Source organism: Periplaneta americana, chromosome 16 (genome assembly GCF_040183065.1).
Source record: "Periplaneta americana isolate PAMFEO1 chromosome 16, P.americana_PAMFEO1_priV1, whole genome shotgun sequence".
In the NCBI taxonomy this organism is placed as follows: Eukaryota; Metazoa; Arthropoda; class Insecta; order Blattodea; family Blattidae; genus Periplaneta; species Periplaneta americana.
This window is the reverse complement of record NC_091132.1, coordinates 159,422,454-159,447,791: the sequence shown is the minus strand read 5'-3', so window position 1 is coordinate 159,447,791 and position 25,338 is coordinate 159,422,454. Positions and strand designations below refer to the sequence as shown.

The 25,338-nt window shown below is 35.9% G+C and overlaps 1 protein-coding gene across 2 annotated transcripts in view; it reads right to left on the bottom strand.

Annotated features, from left to right (window-relative positions):
- Positions 1–23,973, bottom strand: part of LOC138691588 (uncharacterized) — a 40,321-nt gene extending 16,348 nt beyond the window's left edge. Inside the window, exons 1-3 of one of the 2 annotated variants that reach the window (XR_011329923.1) lie at positions 23,530–23,958; positions 19,462–19,573; positions 14,853–15,487 (exon numbers count right to left, since the gene is read on the bottom strand). Coding sequence is in view for 1 of the 2 variants with exons in the window: in XM_069813694.1 (XP_069669795.1) it covers positions 19,462–19,573; positions 23,530–23,722 (305 nt within the window). In the remaining variant the exon portion in view is untranslated. Of the gene's footprint in view, positions 1–14,852; positions 15,488–19,461; positions 19,574–23,529 lie in introns of those variants that run through there. The other variant, XM_069813694.1, reaches the window with a different exon arrangement.
- Positions 23,974–25,338: the final 1,365 nt, after the last annotated feature.

The window sequence follows — 25,338 nt, the reverse complement described above, 5'->3', positions numbered from 1 at the left end:
TAAGCAATCACTATTTAGAAGCTGTTGCACATACGAGAGCACACCATTTTGTTGGCCAGATTGTCTGTGAAGAATAGAAGTCTTAGATTTCAGTTTCTGCGCAATAATAGTGTTACTAAAATATTTAATTGGCATATCGAGGTAGCTGGCAACACAGGTATAAACAATGTAGACAATGATCAGGTTAAGTTCAAGATTCCTGAACCAACAACTGAAAAAAATTATGTTACCGGTACATTATTCGTTTCCTGTAGACTTAAGAAGCCTCTGCCAAATTTGAAATAATGTTGCTTAAATGTTCAATTTTTGTTCTGTATTCTCAAGAAAATAATCAACATTGTCTAAATTGTTACACAGAATAAGCTAACTTGTTTTGTTTTGATGCATTCTGTAGTGTAAGTCACAAGATGCTGTTGTGCAAGTCACATTCCAGTTAGTATTGTACAATTTACAGCAAGTACGAGTCAAATAAAATCTGTGTGGATAATAAAGCCTGTTTTGTGTTATAATAAATACTGTACTCCAACCACGAGAAAGTCTCCAGGGAATGAAAGGGAGCGGGGTGATTCTGTGAATGAATGTTGATGTCATAAGATGTCATAAAGTCACACACGTGGGTACTCGTATCTCTATTGGCTAGCTATCACAGCACAAACAATAACACTGATATAGCCTACATATTTTTATACTACCCTAGTTACAAAATTAGAGTCCACACCTGTGGAGTAACGGTCAGCGCGTCTGGCCGCGAAACCAGGTGGCCCGGGTTCGAATCCCGGTCGGGGCAAGTTACCTGGTTGAGGTTTTTTCCGGGGTTTTCCCTCAACCCAATACGAGCAAATGCTAGGTAACTTTCGGTGCTGGACCCCGGACTCATTTCATCGGCATTATCACCTTCATATCATTCAGACGCTAAATAACCTAGATGTTGATACAGCGTCGTAAAATAACCCAATTAAAAAAAAAAAAAACAAAATTAGATCAAGGTTAATCTCCTGGTTTTTTAATCTCTCCATACAGGAAATAACATATGCAGGAGAGCGCATGATTCTTAAACTGACGTTATAACTCTAATATTATCTATCTACTTCGCTCCAATAGTAGGCACATTCCTTTCACGATTGATCTCCTGGTTGGAGAACAGTAAGAACAGTTCAACATTATGTTGCTCATAGACGAGCAGAATTTTTATCGTTTGCAGCTTTGCTCTACCTCATCCATTTCGTGTCATGTAAGTCACATTTAATAAACAAGAAGCCCATCAATTTTAATGTATATATTCTCACTCTTTTCTCTTATGATTATTAAGAGGAACTATTCAGGAATAGGCCTACTGCGGTGCTAAGATTGAAGCACATCAACACGTAAGGAGCAAGGAATCATATTTTGTTCCTTAAAATACGCACCCATTATCATGTAAATCACACATGGAATTCACCTCATCCTATCCCTACCATCACATCCCAACACCCTCAAACCAATTTTAATATTATTCTCCCATCTAGATCTCGGCCTCCCCAAAGCTTTTTTTCCCTCCGGTCTCCCAACTAACACTCTACATGCATTTCCAGATTCAACCATACGTGCTACATGCCCTGCCCATCTCAAACATCTTGATTTAATGTTCCTATGTTAGGTGAAGAATACATGCTCATTTCTGCGTTGTGTAACTTTCCCCATTCTCTAGTAACTTCATCACTCTTAGCCCCAAATATTTTTCTAAGTAGCCTACCTTATTCTCAAACACCCTTAACCTTTGTTCCTATCTCAAAGTGAGAGTCCAAGTTTCACAACTATACAGAACAACTGGTAATATAACCGTTTTATGAAGTCTGACTTTCAGATTTTTTTAAAGCAGACTTGATGACAAAAGCTTCCTAACCGAATAATAGCAGGCATTTCCCATATTTAATCTGCGTTTGATTTCCTCTCGAGCGTCATTTATTTTATTTGGTTATTTAACGACTCTGTCTCAACTGCGAGATTATTTAGCGTCGATGGTATTGGTGATAGTGAGATGATATTTGGTGAGATGAGGCTGAAGATTCGCCAAAGATTACCTGGCATTTGCCTTACGATTTGGGAAAATCTCGGAGAAAACCCAATTGGGTAATCAGCCCAAGCGAAAATTGAACCCGCAGTCGAGCACAACTTCAGATCGGCGGGCAAGCACCTTAGCCAACTGAGCTACACCAGTGGCTTGTCATTTATATTTGTTACAGTTGCTCCAAGGTATTTGAATTTTCCATCTCTTAAAAGCATAAATTTACAATTTTTATATTTGCATTTCATACTACGTTCCGGTCACGAGACATAATCAAATACTTTGCATTTTTGGGATTTACTTCCAAACCTATCTCCGTATTTGCTTCAAGTAAAATTTTCGTGTTTTCCCTAATAGTTTGTGGATTTTTTTCCACGTCATCCACATAAACAAGCGGTTTATATAACCCATTCAATTCTAAACCCCGTCTGTAATTTTATTTTAGTATGTTATTTTACTATTTAGCGTCTGAATGAGATGAAGATGATAATGCCAGTGAAATGAGTCCGGGGTCCAGCACCGATAGTTACCCAGCATTTTCTCGTAATGGGTTGAAGGAAAACCCCGGAAAAAAACCTCAACCAGGTAACTTGCCCCAACTGGGAATCCAACCCGGGCCACCTGGTTTCGCGGCCAGACGTGCTGTTACTCCACAGATGTGGACCCGTCTGTTATCCTGGACTTTTCTGACATATTCTAGTGCAAAATAAAAAAGTAAAGGTGATAGTGCATCTCCTTGCTTTAGCCCGCAGTGAACTGGAAATGCTTCGGAGAGAAACTGGGCTATATGGACTCTGCCTATGTTTTCTTTAGGCGTTTACTAAAATTATTATTAAAATCAATTAACGTAGTAAAAATAATGTCTGAAACATATAAAATATTGAAAAAAGTTTAAACATATTTACGAAGAAATATAATATGCTTCCTGTACAACAGAGCTAAGAGATTATTGGAAAGCACGGTTCGAATAACGACAATATGGTGGTAACTTCCTGCTTGTAGAACAGCAGTTTCTTCCAATCCATGGAAATGTTATACGGACACTAGTCCACCTTTGGAAATATTAAGTTATAATTCAATGTGTTTTACTAGATATAGCGTTCTGATCCTTTCCGCTTCATGTTGCTGTAATATCACGGATGACATAAATTACACTTAAATGACAAGAACTTAGCTTAAGATTTTAATAAAAAAAACTCACACCGTTGTAAATATATTATAATTAATACTGTTATGTTTACGAAAAAGTTGTATATCTCCTACAAAAAATCTTTAGAAAACAGCATTAAATTAAACTTATTTTGGGCATCCCTTATTTCATCTAGAGTATTTCTTACTTCCAATATATTTTAAAGAAAAAAACACAATTAATAAACAATTACTTCCATACACTGTAATTACTTCTAAGATTTCAAATTAAAAATTTGGACAATTTTCTTCCAATTTGACGAAGGAAGTAAAATCAAATAAATGGAAATCACCAAAATAGGGGAAGAAAAAGGACATTATTTGGACAGTTTTCTTCCAATTTGACTAAGGAAGTAAAATCAAATAGCCTAAATGGAAAGATCTCCACACGTATGCTTGATCAATTGGTCAGGTACCAGCGAAAAAATATTGGATACGGTACCGTATTAGATGAGAGACAGTTTGGCCGAACTTTAGGAAGAGCTATGCTATGTATTATCTTTCAAACGAATATTCTTACTCATTAAAAATATGTTTGATAGTCTTTTACTTACGTATTCTTCGTAAAATACACAATACACTTCCGCGCAACAGTAGTGGATAGAGATTCCAACTCTAACCCTCTTGCTTCCGCGCCTTTCGCTCGACTGACTGAAGGTATGGTCACTAGAGATGGGTAAAAAATAACACAACAGTTATTTTGGAACTGTTCCGGTCTCGGAACTGTTGCAAAAAAGAACAGTAGGCCGGAACTTCCAGCTCCGAAATAACACTGTTCCGACTCCGAGCTGCTCACTTGTCCAGCTGTTGCGGGCCCGCGCAAGGCATGTTCCGACTCCGAGACAACAGAGAACAGTCGGACCCGTTCCGTTGAACCATGACAGCTCCGGCTACACTGTTCTCGTTCTTTATGTAGTACTTGGAACAAGTTGGAACTTGGAACTCTCACGTGGATGGATGAGGTAGCAAGGAAATTGAAATCTTTGTAGTGTGATCTGATCATAAGTAATATAATGACACAGAGCGAGGTGCGATGCGAAGTTTAAAGTACTACACTTTGGTATAGAGCGTTTCTAACATTTTACTAAGTGTGGGGTTTCAGGTTTCACTAATGCTAATATATCAATATATGCAGTAGTTATATATTTTTATTATGAAAAATTAATGATTTTAATTTTTTTTTAATACGTAACACGGAGATCAAAAATTACATACTACACGTTTTAAATGGCATGTTAAATTTTTGAGTTGGTTACCGTATCTACATGACTTTATATACCAATTAGTGTTGCATTCTGACCTTGTATTCAACAGCTGTTTATCTAATAAACATGAAGCTTGAAGCTTCTGTCCGCATACACAGCAAGTTTCCAAACCGATTCGAATGTGCATTGGATTGTCATCTATTGAGAAGCATGTGTGCTATGATGTCATGCCGATAACGTATTTTAAGAGTCCGAGCGATGAGTGCTCCAACAGGCTCCAACGCATGTGCGAGCTGCTTGGGGAAGGGGGAGGGTACTGTACCGCCCTTTGAACGACTCCTCAAATGGAGCGAGAGTCAAAGAGATAACTCGTATCAGTGAACGATTCAGACACATCTCAACTTGTATATTTTTAACTGTAATATTTCGGAACTGTTGTTTGGAACATAATATTTTTCCGGAACCGAAACAGTCGGAACTGTTCCGGGAAAAGAACAACTTCGCCCATCACTAATGGTCACACGTCGCTACTTTTGCAGCGCTGCAGTACAAAAAACTGCGCAACTCTTGTACTGCGATGTGTGAACAACGGTGCAACCCGAAAAGTAGCGGCTGCCGAACCTGCTGCCCGCTACTTTTCCATGCTGCGCGCAACTTAAAAGTAGCGACGTGTGAACAGGGTTCTCAGGGTTGCAGCCGCAGCATTTTTGATATCGGTTTTGTTGAAACTTTTGCTGCGGTTGCAACCAGTGTTACCACCCAAATGTGCCAATGATACTTTTATTGTTTGGAAATATTTTAATGTTAAATGTGATGAAAATAAATTATTTGTAACAGTTATTAAATACACAACACAGTCTGAGCATAATTGCTGACGATATAATTCATTTTTTAAATTTTCCTTAGCGTAGTTCCAAACAGGAGGGTTGCCAACATTGATTACGTGAATATACTGTTGGTTATCATCAGGGAAAGGATTTATATGTAAATACATATTTACTTATAAAGCTAATATAATTTATATTTTGCATTATCTTTATGTTTCACAATGTGTAGGGTTGAAAAATCCTACTTTTATTTTCCATATTTTTCCATATTTTAGAGTTTAGTACATATTTTCGTTAATTTCCATATATTTTCCATATTTCATATAAAACAGTCCATATTATATTAGGTTTAATAATAAAACAAAACAAAATTCCATTAACTTTTAAAAATACATTTCAACAATAGAGATTTAAACACATGTTCAGTAATCCCTTTAACATCAGAGTTATTTGAAAATTAGCAGTCCTATCAACAATGGGAAAGTAAGTTACAAAACTGTATTAATTTAATTTAAAATTTTTAACAGACTTCAGTTGTGCAGCTCAACAGTTAAATGCCAGTCAGAGTACACATAGGTTCAGTTTTGTAAATCATACTATAAAGACGGTAAATATGCCAAAAGTACGTCATTCAGTCAATTTAAAATCAAAACTAACAAGTTACATTTCAGAATTTAAAGAAGATGGTTTATCAACTGACAATAAAATATTATTTTGTAATTTGTGTCAGTGTGCAGTATCATCTACACAAAAGTTCCTGGTGCAACAACACATTACAACTAGTAAACATCAGGCCAACAAACAACTAAATTCCAAGCAGAGACAATTGTTTTTAACACAACCAACAACATCGAATGTAAGATCTGAGTTTAACATCGACCTGTGCCGTTCTCTCATCTCTGCTGATATTCCTCTCTACAAACTAAAGAATAAGGTCTTCAGGGAATTCCTTGAAAAATATACTCAACATACAATCCCGGATGAGTCAACACTTAGGAAGACGTATGCTCCATCCATCTACGATGAGACAATACAGAAGATAAGAGATGAAATTAAAGATAGTTCAATTTGGGTTTCCATTGATGAGACTCCCGACAAAGAAGGTAGACTTGTTGGTAATGTAGTTATCGGTTTGTTAAGTGAACAATATTCTGAACGAATTCTTTTACATTGTGATGTTCTAGAAAAGTGCAATAACAAAACTATAGTTAAACTGTTCAACGAAGCTATGGGTATCCTGTGGCCAAAGGGTATTATGTACGATAATGTGTTATTCTTTATTAGCGATGCTGCCCCTTATATGGTCAAAGCTGGACAAGCATTATCTGTTGTATATCCTAAATTGACTCATTTTACTTGTGTGGCGCATGCATTTCATCGTGTGGCAGAAGTGGTCAGAGACAATTTCCCTAAAGTAGATTTGTTGATTTCATCAGTGAAAAAAGTATTTCTCAAAGCTCCCAGTAGAGTTAACGTGTTGAAAGAAATGTACCCTGAAATTCCATTGCCACCAAAGCCAATTTTAACTAGATGGGGTACATGGCTAGAAGCAGTTGAATATTATGCCGAACATATAGACTCTATTAACAATGTTCTCCTTGCATTGGACTCTGAAGATGCAGTCTCAATTGATACTGCGAAAACAGTTACCTGTGACATAAGTGTGAAGAATGACTTAGCTCACATTCAGCATACATTTTCATGCATCATAAAAACGCTCAAAAGTCTCCAAAATAGGCACCTTTCACTATCTGAAAGTTTTGAAATTATAAATAGTACTGTGGAACAACTGAATCGTGGTAGAGGTAAAGTTGCAGATGCAGTAAGAGCTAAGGTGGACACTGTACTTTCAAAAAACCCTGGATATGAAGAACTACAAAAGGTTGTTGCTGTGATGAGTGGTGAATCAACAGTGAAGATTAACTTGGACTTATCCCCAGCAGACATTGTGAAATTGAATTATGTACCAGTTACTTCTTGTGACGTCGAACGCTCTTTTAGTCAGTATAAATCTATCCTCAGAGACAATAGAAGAAGATTCACTTTTCAGCACTTGAAAGAAATGTTTGTAACCTATTGTTATGGTAACAGACAATAAAAATTGTGTTTTGTTGAAACTACATTGGAAGATAAGGTACGTCCATTATATTTTTTGTTTAGTTTGATTAAAATGTACCAATATTTAACGTACATAGTCATTTTTTTATAATTTTAAGTCCATATTTAATTCCATATTTTGGTAAAAATCCATATTTAATTCCATATTTTGGTAAAAATAACTACATATATATTTACATATTTCATATATTTTTAGTCCATATAAATCCGTTCCCTGGTTATCATTTAAGTATATAGGCGTTTTTAAAAGCTTTATAGTAAAAATAATGTCAATTTCTGCATACTAGATACGACAGAAAAGCAAATAATAGATAAGGAAGCTTTCGCATGAGTTTCTTAATAATGCGAACATAACCACAAAATGTATATTGAGAAGTCAACACGGAGATGGGAACCTGCAGCATGACTGCGGCTGCAAAAGTAGCGCCAGAGCGTTTAGAATACCCGCTCTGGTAGCGCCTTGTGTGTGAACACGACACGCAACTTTTGCAGCTGCAGTATAAAAGTAGCGCTGCAAAAGTAGCGACGTGTGACCATAATTTAACTGTGCCCTGTGGCCAGTATTGCCAACTCAGAACTCCATTTACCGCTGCACAAGCTTAAAAAAACCCCTAGACTGTAGTAAAAAAACTCCACATTTTTCTTAACACATCACTCCAAATTTGAAATATTACAAACGATACAATTTTAGAAACAAGAGAATTTTATATAAATGTAGAATAAATTATGGAAAGTCTGTATCATTTTGTAGACTCTATGTTCTATGCAGTGGCGGCTCGTGATAAAATATTGTGTGTTCACAATTTTGTGTTCCAAAATCGAAGAGAATTTGAAATCGTACGTTTTTAGCCTAATATGAAATGTCATGATTCCAATGTTTCACTGTCGAAAAAACTGTATATAAATTCAAAACAGCATATAATAATAATAATAATAATAATAATAATAATAATAATAATAATAATAATAATGAAACCTAATCTTTTATTTCCAATTTTTCCTGGGAAACCAGTTCACCCAGTTCTTTACTCTTCAAAATTACTTGAACGGAGTTCATTGTTTACGTCTGTTAAAAGTTAATACATAAAACAATTTACAAAAGCGTGTGTTCAGTAATATACTGTATTTTGATTCACAACACACTGATACACTACAGCCTATACCAATACTGTAATCCCATTCGCATAGATTGATTACTATAAATACATGCCAGTAAATATTATTCTTAAATAATATACACCACCAAACAGATATTTAAATTCATACCACCATCACATTCAGCCAGCACGTCTTTGAAAGCCAAACTATGCTATATGCCGACACTGAAGTATAGTAATTCACTAACTACACTCTCGTAGCAGCACTGTGCACACATCCACATAAAGTAAACGTTCTGACAGTGAGATGCTGACACCTGCAGGCTAAAATACAGACTTATTAAATTTTCTCGAGATATAGCACGTAAACGATAGGCATTGATGTACCTGACATCTGTAGGATAGATTCACTGTTCACTTAATGCTTTGTGCTCTTGACGAGTCATAAGCGGCCAGCGAAAGACAATTGAAGGGTACACGGGAATAACGAACAAGGTCCATTCAGAATAATTTTGAGATAAATGAAATTTAAAGTTTGAGGACTTGAAACTTATAGTTTATTGTTAACTTATCGTTATTTTTTATCACACAAGAATGTAGCATTATAAAGCAAATATGTGACAAAATATTGTTTTGATTTTATGAATTACAACAATACAAAACTGCAAAAAGTCTACTTTGCTACCTTTTATAAACGGGAAGAACGAACAATGTCACAATTTAATTGAATAATTGTTGGAAATAGAATCAGGCATAATATTTTCAAACAATATAGCACATGTTTACTTTCGTGTAGGGTATTATTTTTAAAGGTTATAAATATTGTTGACCCATTATAATTATTTTTATCTTTGAGTGTTCATTGTTCCAAACAATTATTGAAAAACAAATCTACACACTGATCTAATTGCACTGAATTTTCCATTGTGAATGAATATATTGAACTATAAAATCGTCTCATTCACTGTTATGGACTTCTTGTGACTCGTCATTGGTGGGAGGAAGACTGAAATATTCTCTAGCAGTTGGAGAACAAACATTTTTCAAAATTTGTTATTCCTTGTACTTTGCCTTGTAGCTGTTTACAGTTTACAATGATGAATGGTTTGGTTTCCTCCTAGATTCGCAATCTCTTGCCTCCAGTCATCGGGTACTTCACACCTTGTTCTCTGATTGACAAGTCCCATGTTTTTGTCACATTCCAGGTACGAGTGGCCTAGTGTGGGAAATGTGATCCACTGAGCATCAATCTCTTCTTAGTATGTACTACATAATGACAAAATATAAATACCGTAAAGTTCCTATTTTGTCCGGAACAAGAATCGTAGAAGATACGGAGTTCACCAACGCAGCTTGGTACAATATTCATACAGTGGTGCCATAACTTAGAGCAAACTTCATCAGAGTCTTTACTTTAAATATTTTGGTCATATATGTTTTCCTGTTGACAGTGTATATATGTTACAAGAATAAAAGGGCAGCTGTCGACGATAATAGACCACAATAGTTGAAATGTTTGGAACTGGTAATTCTTTTGGAAATTCATGCAGATAGCCTCTTTATACTCTAACTTCCTGGATTTTAGACGTGCAGCCCGTTTTACTTTATAAAACTTCTGTCCTTTTCTCTTGTGCAATTCATTCTACAAAATCAAATTTTGTTTCTTCTTCTCAAAATTATCTAATTTACTTGCATTTTTTCATTGGAAATTTCTGATTTAATGTGTGAAATGTCAGCTAAAGTTGTATTTAGTGACAAAAATTACTCTGTATTGCTCGTGAGACACAGGATTCGCAGGAAATGTTTCTAAGTGTTGCAGACTCTCATTCAATCCCCAACAGATGGAAAAACTATTTTGGGCAACTACTAAATATACATAGGCCAAATAGAAATGATTGGGACGAAATTGAAATACAAACTGCTGAGCCATTTATACCGGAACCCACACTTTCTGAAGTCGAAATTGCGATAGAAAATCTGAAAAAGTACAAGTCTCCAAGTATAGATCAAATTCCAGCAGAATTAATACAAGAGGGTGGAAGGGTAGTATCTAGCGAAATTTATAAACTTGTACTTGCAATTTGGGAAAAGAAAATTGTACCAGAACAATGGAAGGAGTCCATAATCACACCTATTTTTAAGAAGGGGGACAAGACTAACTGTAGTACCTTTCGAGGAGTATCACTTTTGTTGACATCGTATAAAATTTTGTCGAATATCCTTTTGAGAAGATAAACTCCATATGTAGATGAAATTATTGGGGATCATCTGTGTGGTTTTAGGCGTAATAGATCGACTATTGATCAGATTTTTTGTATTCGACAGATATTGAGAAAAAAATGGGAGTATAAGGGTACAGTACATCAGTTATTCATAGATTTCAAAAAGGCGTATGACTCGGTTAAGAGAGAAGTTTTATATAATATTCTTATTGAATTTGGTATTCCCAAGAAACTAGTTCGATTAATTAAAATGTGTCTTAGTGAAACTTACAGCAGAGTCCGTATAGGCCAGTTTCTATCTGATGCTTTTCCAATTCACTGCGGGCTAAAGCAGGGAGATGCACTATTTCCTTTACTTTTTAACTTCGCTCTAGAATCTGCCATTAGGAAAGTTCAGGATAACACAGAGGGTTTGGAATTGAACGGGTTACATCAGCTTCTTGTCTATGTGGATGACGTGAATATGTTAGGAGAAAATCCACAAACGATTAGGGAAAACACGGAAATTCTACTTGAAGCAAGTAAAGAGATAGGGTTGGAAGTAAATCCCGAAAAGACTAAATATATGATCATGTCTCGTGACCAGAATAATGTACGAAATGGAAATATAAAAATTGGAGATTTATCCTTCGAAGAGGTGGAAAAATTCAAATATCTTGGAGCAACAGTAACAAATATAAATGACACTCAGGAGGAAATTAAACGCAGAATAAATATGGGAAATGTCTGTTATTATTTGGTGGAGAAGCTTTTGTCATCTAGTCTGCTGTCAAAAACTCTGAAAGTTAGAATTTATAAAACAGTTATATTACCGGTTGTTCTATATAGTTGTGAAGCTTGGACTCTCACTTTGAGAGAGGAACAGAGATTAAGGGTGTTTGAGAATAAGGTTCTTAGGAAAATATTTGGGGCTAAGAGGGATGAAGTTACAGGAGAATGGAGAAAGTTACACAATGCAGAGCTGCACGCATCGTATTCTTCACCTGACATAATTAGGAACATTAAATCCAGACGCTTGAGATGGGGAGGGCATGTAGCACATATGGGCGAATCCAGAAATGCATATAGAGTGTTAGTTGGGAGGCTGGCGGGAAAAAGACCTTTGGGGAGGCCGAGACGTAGATGGGAAGATAATATTAAAATGGATTTGAGGGAGGTGGGATATGATGGTAAAGACTGGATTAATCTTGCTCAGGATAGGGATCAATGGCGGGCTTATGTGAGGGCGGCAATGAACCTCCGGGTTCCCTAAAAGCCAATGGGAGATATTAATAATGTTGAGTTGTTACTAATCACTCGACAATTCCGAGTTCTAACTCGCATGTGTATTAATAAACATACTTATCTCTCACACAGGCTGGCACTGACCTTTGATCCTTGAGTAACAACTCTTGATGATGCAACAGACGAGAGACAAGTCACTATTCGATATTAATAAACGTCACTACTCACTCATATAATTGAGTTTATACTATCAACTTTCTGAGTTAACTGAATAGGTGACTCATGGCGGTTGAGTGAAGTTAAATCGTAATGACGAGGTATATTATTGTTTATTTTATTTTATTTTATTGGGTTATTTTACGACGCTGTATCAACATCTAGGTTATTTAGCGTCTGAATGATATGAAGGTGATAATGCCGGGGTCCAGCACCGAAAGATACCCAGCATTTGCTCGTATTGGGTTGAGGGAAAACCCCGGAAAAAACCTCAACCAGGTAACTTGCCCCGACCGGGATTCGAACCTGGGCCACCTGGTTTCGCAGCCAGACACGCTGACCGTTACTCCACAGGTGTGGACTATATTATTGTTATATAACGCAGAAGAAAAGGTATAAACATCACAGAGAAGCTTGTAAACACAGTTACAAAGATTTGTACAAATTTAAGAAGGAGAACGTACAGTGGCTAGCGCGGCATTTCTTGCAAGATTCAAAAGAAGAGGAAGAGCTCTCGATAATGAAATAAAAATGAGAATTTTCTTACCATATGTGGGCGATCCAGATTTTCAAATGGGCATTCCAGAGAATATGGATATTTCCGATGGTTTTTAGTAGGTTATTTTACGACGCTTTATCAACAGCTTAGGTTATTCAGCATCTGAATGAGATGAAGGTGATAATGCCAGTGAAATGAGTCCGGGGTCCAGCATCGAATGTTACCCAGCATTTGCTCAAGTTAGGTTGAGGGAAAACTTCGGAAAAAACCTCAACCAGGTAACTTGCCCCGACCGAGATTCGAACCCGGGCCACCTGGTTTCGCGGCCAGACGCGCTAGTCATTACTCCACAGGTGTGGACTCAGTGAAAGAGTGTAGACCTACTCACAATGTACAGTAAAGATTTCTAAATTTTGGAATATCTTTTTTACATGATGTCCTTCTATGTACCCCAGTCATTATCCTTATAGCTTTCTTTTATAAACAAATTCTAACTGCTGGGAAGTTGCAGATGCTTTGAAATTAAAAGCATTTAATTGCGTTCAATTTCCAACAACTGTCCACGAGTTACAGGAAGCAAAAATGAAGTGGAAGTACTCATTTCCTGACGCCATTGAAGCTGTGAATTGTACCAATATTTCTATTTTAAAAAATGAACATGCCTATGAGTATTTCAGCAAAAAAAAAAAAAAAAAAAAAAAAATGTTGCCAGCCTTAATGTACGATCTACCTGCAATGCCAAGGAAGAATTCACAAGCGTGGATAATTATTTTTATATTAAGCCTATATGGAAAAATTCGGATGTTTGTAGAGTAATGATTGGCAATAATGCCAATGCACTTCTTCTAGGTGATATGGAATATGAAATTCTGTGGTTTCAAGACAAAAGATAATATTTAAATTTTTGTTGACAATGAGATTTTGCAGTATGTTGTGCATCCTGCTGGTACCGTACCTTTATTGTGACAAAAGATAACATGTATATCTCTCTTATTTTGTTGTCTAATCCATTGTTATGAAACATGATTCCTACGATTTTATATGGTTGTTCAAACTATATCTGTACATGCTTGCTCTTGAAAAGTGAAAGAAATGGCATAGAGGCCTACCACATTTACCCTTGGAGCCACAGAATTGCTCCTTGGTTGATTACTTTATCATCACTCCACAGGAAAGAGCCTACAATAAATGTATACCGGTAACAAAAGAACGTGCGATTATAGAGATGTTTTAGCCAAGTGAAGCAACGATTTCCAGTTCTCCGAAACAAAATAAGAGTTGAAACGGAAAGTGCCTTTGATCATATTATGCTGTGTTACATCGCACAATATAACTAATCATCTATTTGAAGATTATGAAGTGCCATTACTGTAGGACGAAGTGGAGGAAGATAGAGTAGAATTACCTAATGGGTTGTATGTATCACTCAAACAAGTCATTAGAAAGGAAATACTAATAATATACAGCATACACATATAGGTAAGTTTATCATCACATTATAGGCCTATTGTTACACATTCATAAGATTTTTTTTTTTTGTGCTTCAGTGAAGACCATGTTGCAAATTCCTTTTCATTTGTCTTCAAGTCTTCAATGACAGAAAAAGACTTCCTACTTTTCACTTCCGGTAACTGATTTAGTGAAAAATATGAGGTTTTGCTTCAAAATATTAACAAATGAAGTTTGAAACTGCACACTTTCCTCCTCTATGATCGAAACAAAAGTATATTTACAAACCGAATGTGACGAAGTCTTCCCTCTGAAAGGAGCTCTAGTCTAAACATTGATAACTTGCATAGCATGTCTAGGCGATAAAATGTAACAACTCAGAGTCACGAGTGAGATATGTCCAGGAGGGGAAAATATTTATTAATATGAAATTCAGACTAATCACTCACTCGACCCTTTACCACTCACTGAGTTGTCCGATACATCTCACTCACTCTCAAGCATTTTTATTAATATCTGCCAATAAGTAAGTAAGTAAGTATATATATATATATATATATATATATATATATATATATATATATATATATATATATATATATAAATTTACAATTAAACAATCAAAATACATACAATAAATTTCAAAAGAAAATTGAAATAATAATAATAATAATAATAATAATAATAATAATAATAAGTGAAATAATAATAATAATAATAACAATAATAATAATAATAATAATTGCATCTGAGTCACTCTCCACTGCCCTACTCCTCCTACTATTACTGTTCACAGAAGCACTAGTGTGAAAGGTGGTAACTTTGACATCATTATTTAATATTTGGCTGATGAGGTAATCGACACAATTTGCCTGTTTGGTCGTCATGTGGCATAAGTAAAAAAACCTTGTTTTGAGAAAAACAAGGTTTACTATTCCTTATATTTTAAAATTCTAGTAGGCGCCTAACAATCCCCGTTATTGCCACTGAAATAATATGATGGAGCAAAAGCACGGCTGACTGTAAAAATGCAGCAGGGGTAGTACCTAACTTACTGCATTAGGCACAAAATGAGAGGCAAAAAATAATTTTGTGCTAAAATCACTAATGTGCTCTGTTGGGAGATTTATGTATATGGACTTACTGGTACTTTACATTAATAATTCTCCATATGGAGGATGCGATGTCACTACTAACCTCAATTTCGATCATTTCCGATTTACACTACTAGGCGTCAAGCATGCCAATTGACATACAGTATTGTAGAAGATACACTTATTCATTGTTGCTTTACAGCTCCGTCAACCAACTCGCAAGCACGCTGTGTTACTTCTGTGCACACGGCTTGATCTGTGTCAGTGGGAACGTAACGCAGTGGTGGTCTGCTTGTGTCTGTAACTGCAGTAAAGTTTGCTATTACACTGTAGACGATCGGATAGTAAAGAAGAGTACATCATGCGCTTTGATAAACACTGTTCATTGTGCCAACATTAAATTATAGCCTAACCGACTAAATGCTAATAGCCTACATTACAGAAATACAAATAATACATTGTACCAATATAACTAAATAAAACTTAATTGTGGCATATACTTGCAACATCTTTTTTAAGTATAGTTATATAGGAAGGAAATAATACATTGTTAGTGAAAGTTAGCAATTCACAAATGAAACTCTTACATACTGTATTTTATCCAATAGGCATGTTGAAAAATGCAAACAAAACATATTTACAACGGTAATACTGGAAAGATGCCTTCAAATTAAAGTGATATAAATTGTGCAATGGATAGTACATATCTAAATTAAGAATCCGATACTTTAAGGTTTACTCAGATCACGCTCTTGATTTTTGACATCTTTTGGTTTGTACGATATGAAGCTGAAACACAACTCTGAACCCTTAATGCACACTTCAAGTTATGGTCACTGAGATGGGCTCTTTCATAGCCTTTGTTACGTTTCACAGCTGAAAATAAAGCTTCACACACATAGGTCGAATCGAACATTGAGTCGACCTGGTTGGCAAGTTGGTATAGCGCTAGCCTTCTATGCCCAAGGTTGCGGGTTCGATCCTGGGCCAGGTCGATGGCATTTAAGTGTGCTTAAATGCGTCAGGCTCATGTCAGTAGATTTACTGGCATGTAAAAGAACTCCTGAGGGACAAAATTCCGGCACATCCGGTGACGCTGATATAACCTCTGCAGTTGCGAGCGTTGTTAAATAAAACACAACTTTTTTTAACTCGAACATTGAAATCAAAGATGCCTCACACACATATGCAAACAAGGGAATCTTGACTTACGAAATCGGCTGTAAAAGTCTAGCAAATTACGTCTGCTCCTATAACTATCAGTCAACTCAATGCCACATTTCAAGTTGCTTAGTTTCAGTTGAACGTTTTTGAGAGTGCCATCAATATTTATGCTGAATGGTGTAGCAAATAGATTGAAATCCACTTTTAAGTGACTCAAATCTTAAATCTGTGTTCAAACTCACTGGAGATGTTCAACATAGCAGTCTACCTCTAAGAAATCAGAGTTCCGGACCACACATGCCAACCTAAGAAAATGACTGGGATTGCCATTGAACAGTTGACGTTCCCATAATGACAGCATATTTTTTTAAAGCTTGAATACTGCAAAACATCTGTGTGATCAATTTGTTCCTCCCTTGAAGTGACTCATTTAAAACATTCAAATGTTCAGTTATATCAGCCACGAATGCAAGATCATATTTCAGCTCTGCAACAAGTTCTCCACTCATTTCCAGGAACAAATTTATCTCTTCCAGCAATTCGAAAAATCTACACAGAACTTTGCTACATTCCATGAAGAAGTATGTTGCTTCCCATTCAGGATCAAAATTGCTCGTTGGCATCAAAGGTCTTCGCTTTAACGGGATTCTTTCCATGAAAAACAGGCGTCGAACTATGAGACACGACTGCTGCTCTACTCCGCTCAATATCTCACTGCAAGCAGCCAGTTGGTTGTCATTGCTTTACAGCATAGAATAAAGAACATGTCCAATTCTTACGTTTGGCATATAAAAATGCTAATATGATATATATTCAAAATTAATACCGATACCTTAATAACAATAACATATTATATACAATGCAATATGTTTATCATTTAATAATATTAAAATATTTACACAGTACTGTGAAATGTCAAGAATTCATCTACAGCAGCGTTTCTCAAACTTTTCTACCTACGGAACCCTTTTAAACCCAAAATAAATCTGTGGAACCCAGCGGACTATTAGTGATGTGTGTATGTTACAGGCAAATATTAAATTACCAAATGTATTTCTACCATTAATATGACATTTTTATTGATGTAGCATATTATACATATTTATAAATTATAAATAATTTTGTTGAGCTATATTTGCTGTTATTATATAGATTAGTAATCCTGGTTGATTTTTATCACTAATATTAAACATGTTTTTTGAACTCACACATTATACATACTCGTATTTAAAAATTACAAATGTTTCTGAAATATATTTCCTACTGTTACAAATATCAGTAAATATATAACAAGCATAAATGAAATTAAGTCCACTTGCATCTTTAACACTGTTTTGTAATTTACACTAAAATTCAGGTACCGTAAAGTGGGGTGACTTTGAACGCTGAGGTGACTTTGAACAATAATTTAGCACCTTTCTAAATTAAATGCTGTACCCAATTGCGAAAAAACTGAACTAATTTATTGACAACTTAAACAGTTTTTTCGCAATTGGGTACAGCATTTAATTTAGAAAGGCGCTAAATTACTGTTCAAAGTCACCTCAGCATTCAAAGTCACCCCACTTTACGGTACTTAATCTTTTTTTTTTTTTAGAAAAAATCACCTGTTTGAAACAGATCAGTGGAACGAGTGCTTTTATTGTTTCACGTTGGAAAGCTGAAGTCTCATGTCTGGTTCTGCATGGAGTCTGTTTTGGTATTTAGTTTTGATACACTTATACATATAAAACCCATTTTCACATAGGTAAGTCCTTACAAAAGTAATAGCTTTCTTTGATAACACTGAGTACTCTCTTCTCAGGCTGTGCCAAAAATCCATCACAGGGAGATTCTTAAACTGAGGTTGCAGGGATGAATCAGACGTCAATTCCAGTAATGCTTCGTATTGTTCAGAAGCGTTGGAAGAAGGTTTTTCTTTCATGTCAAATGGATTTTTGACCCACAAGTTTTGAGAATTATTTTCAGTCTCCTCGTCTGGAAAATACTGTTCTACAGTGTGGCGCATACAGTATCCTCCAAATGCTTTACAAATTATTCATTGATTTCATCAAGTTCTCGGAGAGTTTGGTCGTTCTCCTCAAGGAAATCTTTCAAAGCAGGGAAGTTCTCATATTCATGGCCGGCTAGACTTCTCATCCAGAACTGCAATTTTCTCTTGAAATTTCTGATTTTATCTGCTGCAGTGAATATATTAGCATTTTTCCCCTGTAATAATACAAGGCTCTTCTGATGGTCAAGACCCGAGCCACCCCTGCCCAAGCAGGAGGCCTTGCCCCACTGGAGATTTACGGCTTTTATTATTATTATTATTATTATTATTATTATTATTATTATTATTATTATTATTATTATTATTTCATTATTCATACATTTAATTCGTTGATTTTGACAAAAATGTAAGTTAAATAGGCAAATCTCAAGAACCATTGTTTGATACTCAAACGATCGTCCAACTCGAAATGGTGATCAATGAAGAAACCATCACCTCAACCCTAAATTCGAAGTAGAGATTTATGAAGGTTTCATTTTGAAAAGTCTTGAATTTAGTGGTCTGGACTTGATAAAATTAACGATTTTTACTCAGTGTTGCCATATTTAGCGATAAGTCGCTAAATCTAAGGAAATAAATACGATTAGCGATATTTTTCCCTTTTTCCTTTCTTTTAAGTTAAAACATTCAACTGAAGTCGTGCACTTAGTTTTAGAAGAGGCATGTGTGCATGATTGACTCGTCTAATGATTCATATGTGAAAGCCCTGATCTCATATATTTGTGATCAGTGATCAGGGGTGAAAGATGCTGATTCAATGATTCTCAGGGGTTAGGTCTCTCTCTCTCTCAACACCGATAAACGGTAGCAACTTTGATTGGCACGTGACGAGTCGCGAGCTGCAGCTAATTCTTGGTTCTTCCCCGCAACGCGGAGATTTTCCACTCCGAACCGACCCGAGGCAGTCGAGTTTTGGAATTTTGTGCTGACAGTTCGTGTGAAGCAAATGGGACTGTAGTTTTTGCTGATTTTAATATATTTTAATATATAAGATTTTAAAAGTTTTAGATTTCACAAAAACAATTGCGATCAAATGCTTGAGTGAAAATTTCCACACTTACAAGGTGCCAGAAAGTGTAGTGTCCATGATTGGATCAAGTGCAGTGTATTCACAATCAGCTGTTCCCACACCTTCCACCTCAACATCACAGCCGTCAACAATACAACCAGACTCTGCAAAAGAGGGTGACGCGAGGAAATTACATTTTTCTCGCATATTAGTATTAGTAGTATTTATTTATTTAACCTGGTAGAGATAAGGCCTTCAGGCCTTCTCTGCCCCTCTACCAGGGGATTACAACTATAACATGAACAATAAAATTACAATTAATATTAAATTTACAATTACAATTACAATAAAAATTAAAGCACAACAAGATTACCTGATTAATGAAAGCTAGACATTTTATCATAGAAGTTAAGAATAAAGAATATTTTTGTATTTACTGAATTACAAATTAAACCTACAATAACAAAATTATATAGTGATGAAATTACCGGATATTGAAATATTTTGTGATAGATTAAGAGAACTATTTACAAGAAACCATGTCTGAACGAGTCTCAATTACTGACCAAGTGCCTAGTAAGTTTGCGTTTGAATTCAATTTTATTTCGACAGTCCCTGATGCTAGCAGGTAACGAATTCCAGAGTCTTGGGAGGGCTATTGTGAAAGAGGATGAGTATGAGGAAGTGCGATGGGATGGTATTGTTAGTATTGTTTCGTGGCGAGAGCATGTGTTCAGATTGTGGTGGGAAGAAAGGTAAGTGAAGCAAGACGACAGGTACAAAGGAATAGAAGAATTCAAGATTTCGAAGAGAAGGAGAAGTGAATGTAAATTTCTTTTCTTATCTAGTTTATGAATGTTCCTCTTATTTCTATTTAATGATATTTATTATTAATTTTTAGCGACATTTCTAGGGAATTTTTTAACAAACTTTGTAGAGATTTAGCTACTTTTTGTTGAAAAGTTAGCGAGATTGTAGAGCGATATGTTGGCAACAGTGTTTTTACTACTTCATTAAGAAGATTCTTGAGGGAAAGTGGCATTTTTGATGTGCTCAAAGCTTGACGGTGCAAAATACAATGACTGCTTTTGCAATTTCTTGCAACTGACTTTATGTGCAATACTGCAGTAGCTGTTTTCCCAATCATTGCTTTTGCACCATCCGTGCAGATATGAAGACAAATTGTCCCAAGGTATATGATTTCTTCCAAGTACTCACTAATAAGTCTGAAAATTTCAGATCTTGTGTCATTAGCTTCTGAGTGGACGGTTTAATTCTTCCTTGATGTAAGCTGCCATGTCTTGAATGCAACGAGCCACTGTGTCATTTGAAAGCGACACGAAGATAATTGCTTAGCTTCTTCTCATGGATCATTGCACTTAACCATGTCAATCTTATCAATTTTTCGGCTACTGTGTGAGACTCACCTGCCTGAGCCACTCTGTAGGTTACAATGAAAGATGCCTCTGCTGTTTTTTCATTTGTACTATAAGATGTCGGAGCTAAGGACTTTCGTGAATTTCTAACTCACGACATTTCCTAGCAAAGAAATCAATATTGTTGTCATCAAACTGAGCATGGTGTGTTTCAAAATGGCGACGGAATTTTCAAGGTGCCATCGAACTATTAGGTAAAATTCTGCCACATATTACATACTGAGGGCAATTTTCAGCATTCATGAAATCCAAGACTACGTACTGTAACTATCATTATATTTACGTATTTTAATTACAGGTTCATGTTGTATTTTGGATGTTGGCTCCTTCACATTTTCAGATGATCTATTTTGTAAACCTGGTGTTTCCAATTCGCCTTCATCAGACCCACATAATTGTTTAGGGTTAGTTGAAGTTGCAGTGGCACACTTGGATGTTGATTGTTTTAATTATCATGTTTTAAGCCACCGATGGATTATTCGGTGCCACCCTGTATTAAAAAATGTAGAGTTAGGATCGGTATCACTCTGTATTAAAAATAGAATGACGTAGATCGCAATGATCGGTCTCGCCCTCTGTTTACACAGTTTTGAAGAAGGGATGACAAAACTCGCGCAATTATTCTTTAAAACATTTTACCTATTTTCTGATATTATTAAATAAACTTTGAGAAACAAAATTAACACATAACTCACCTTGAACTTCAAAATAATGGTCTTTCCTCTCCAGAAGAAGTTTCCTGTGCTTTCTTAAAGGAATGTCAAATCAATTCTGCGAAATATCCTTCACAGAATTTTCAATTGATTCCATAATACAATTTACACCTGTACATTATTGTCGAAAAAATGTGTTAGCTGCAGACACTTAAGTTACTTGAAGCGCACCCATTATTATTTCAACAATGTGCTTTAGTGATCGGATTGCTGTAAACGGTATCAATTGTTGTGTTGATAATTGCCAATAGAATGGCTGAATAAACAGTTATAGTTCTGTTCTTATTCTTTTTCATGTTTTTATAACATATTTTAGAGATTAAAAAGTAAATAATTTCACATCAGGAATTGGCAGAACCCCTAAAAGTTGCTTACGGAACCCTGGGGTTCCGGGGAACACACTTTGAGAAACGCTGATCTACAGAATAGAAAGTGTGAGATATTAAGTAATTTTTTAGTTTTACCTTAAATAATGCAGAGTTTTGGTTATGATTGTTAATGTCTTCAGGAAGACTATTGAAAATTTTTACTCTATGTAACATACTCCCCTTTGATAGCATGATAAATTTGATGATGACATATGAAAATCATTCTTTTTTCGGGTACTTATATTATATATGGTTGAATTGGTTGGAAAATTTTCTTTATTACATAAGAGGAAATTTATTAAAGCGTATATAATTATACTGATTTGTTAAGGTCAGAATTTCTAATAAAAAAAAAATGGTCTACATGATTCTTTGGCCTTTGATCCAAATATTACCTATTCTAATTGCTCTTTTTTCTAATAAGAATAGGCTATATTTTTACTATCTGCTGTCCACACCTGTGGAGTAATGATTAGCGCGTCTGGGCTGCGAAACCAGGTGGCCCAGTTCGATTCCCGGTCGGGGCAAGTTACCTGGTTGAGGTTTTTTCCAGGGTTTTCCCTCAACCCAATATGAGCAAATGCTGGGTAACTTTTGGTGCTGGACCCCAGACTCATTTCACTGGCATTATCATGTTCATCTCATTCAGACGCTAAATAACGTAAGATGTTGATAAAGCATTGTAAAATAACCTATTAAAATATACTATCTGCTGAATTTCCCCAAAATATTATTCCATAGGACTTAATGGAATTAAAATAGACAAAATATATTGTCTTTAAAATACTGCTGTTGAAAAACTGTTGTAACGACCTAACTGCGAAGAAATATTTAGAATATAAAATGTGCCAAAAGTCAAAAGGTGAATAGCAATGGCAAAGAAAGCTTTTAATAGAAAAACGAGCATCTTCTGCAGATCTCTGGACAAAGAACTAAGGAAGAGACTAGTGAAGTGCTTTGTGTGGAGTGTAGCAATGTATGGGCCAGAAACATGGACATACGACGAAGTGAAGACAAGCAAATAGAAGCAGTTGAAATGTGAATATGGAGAAGGATGTAACGTGTGAAATGGACAGACAGAATAAGAAATGAAGCTATGCTGGAAAGAGTGGATGAAGAAAGAATGATGCTGAAACTGACAAGGAAAAGAAAAAGGAATTGGCTGGGTCGCTGGCTGAGAAGAAACCGCCTACTGAAGGATGCAATGGAAGGAGAGGTGAACGGGAGAAGAGTTAGGGGCAGAAAATGTTATCAGATGATAGACGACATTAAGATGTATGGATCATGTGAGGAAAGCAGAAAATTGGAAAGACTGGAGAAATCTGGGTTTGCAGTGAAAGACCTGCCCTTGGGCACAACACTATGTGCCAAAAGTGATGTTAAAAAGAAAATAAGAGATGTACGTCTTTGAATGGAATTATAAGAACAGAGTTCATTCATGCCAGAGCATATATAATGAATGGAACACGTTCGTTTTCTCTCATATTCAAAACCATAACCTAAAAATCCTAAAAACTGAAATCGATATGGTCTTCCTGCTACCATTCCTAAATACGTGCACGATATACTATGTGAGCATCAGTCTAACAGTAATTCAACTTACCGACCGGTGTGACAAAATTATGGCTGGTCCAGGCAGTGTGAGGACCTGAGACAGCAGCCAATAGTGATAACAAAATGGCTCCTCCTTGTAGCTGCTGTGGTGTGTACATAATGTCCACTGGGCCACTCTGTTGCCTCAAAACTGCAAAAAGAATTGTACAGGAAGCTATTTTATGTGTAATCAGTGGTGGCATTCTAACTTTCCAACAACCAGTTCTTTTGCTAATGACGCAAATGTCAATTTTAATATGAAATATGGGGTAAATTTCAGAACACGGATTCAACCCTTCCCCCTCTACCCCACCACACCAACCTTACAGCAAGCTACTTTCCCTTTGCGAAATATGCTAAGTAAGGTAACAATAAGCAGCTATACATAAAGAGAAACTGCATAGCAACATATTATTGAAGAATTGTGTGTAGAGTTATTTAAAAACTCACAGATGTTGAGAGAAGAGAAATATAGAATATTTGCAACATCAACATGAATATCTGACCACACTGGCAAATTGTTTGAAACATCTGAAAATACACTTACACCCTCTACCGTAACTTTTCACATCAACCATTCTATCATCTAGTTTACTATTCTCAGTGTTATTGCTACCGCCACTACTGAAAAAAAACTTGATCAAATGTTTTGACGTTTCATTGCACTACAGCACTATACTGATTGCTCTCTGCAAATAAGAGAAAAGAGATTCAAACATAAGACTCAGTATTGCCAATACCATACTCGTAATGAAAAAAATAATTTATTTTATAAGAATGGAATTAAAAATTGTAGGACAAGTGTAAAAACGAAAATGAAGTATGTACCTAATAGTGTATTTTGTAGTAGAAAGTCTATATATTTTTTAAGTTATATTTTTGATGAGAGGAAGAGTGCACTAATGTGCATATTGTTGAGTGTTTACACTTTGCTATATTCTTCTATAGAAACAGGACAATTCCTGCGTTTTGTTATGCGAACACACACAGCCATCATCAGTGTATGCAGCAGGTTGTCTTGGTAACCATGAACTGCCAAGCCTGTAAGCATATGTCGTAGATCTTAATTTGGTTGTGTCCATCATATCATCCGTGGAGCAGAAGTCTGGCCATATCTCTTCTCTTTTCAGGCGTCCTTCTAGTAGATGGTCTGACGAGTTGAGTTGCATCCTGAGGTCTTCAAGTAGAAAAGTTTCCTTGGCCACTTCGTAAATTAGCCAGGAAAATGTAGTCAACATTTCGAGATACCAAGGGCACGTTTCTTTCATTTCCTGAATAGTGACAAAGTCTCTGAGACTTAGTTTATACCAATTAATTCCAGTCCGTAACTGATTATCAGTATAGTAGAAAAGTACCATGGCAGTGTCCAATGAGAGCAGGGTGATGTTCTTCATTTCGAACATAGCTTCTGTAGCGACTGCAGTTCTGTCCTGAATGCGGTATGACGTTGTTGTTGGTTGTAGGGTGATCTCTAAGTACTTGAAGGAGCTGACAATCTCAAGTGGTTGATGCTAGCGCATTATTGAGTACACTTTTGTAAGTCGGCTTCCTTTTCTAAAGACCATCTGGACCATCTTTCTTTCATTCATGCATAAATGATTTTTGTTTGCCTATTCTGTCAAAGCATTCAAGACTCTTCAAAGATTTTGTTGTTTCCTCCGAATTTCGCTAAATTATGTTTTCGAACACTACAGTTCACTGTTCTACATGCGCTGTTAGTATTGAAGTGGAAGGGGTAGAGGACTGTCGACGTAATCGCAGATGGGCTTCAAGGTTGCAGGCATGTTGCCTGCATACTCTGGCGAGAAATAACAATATA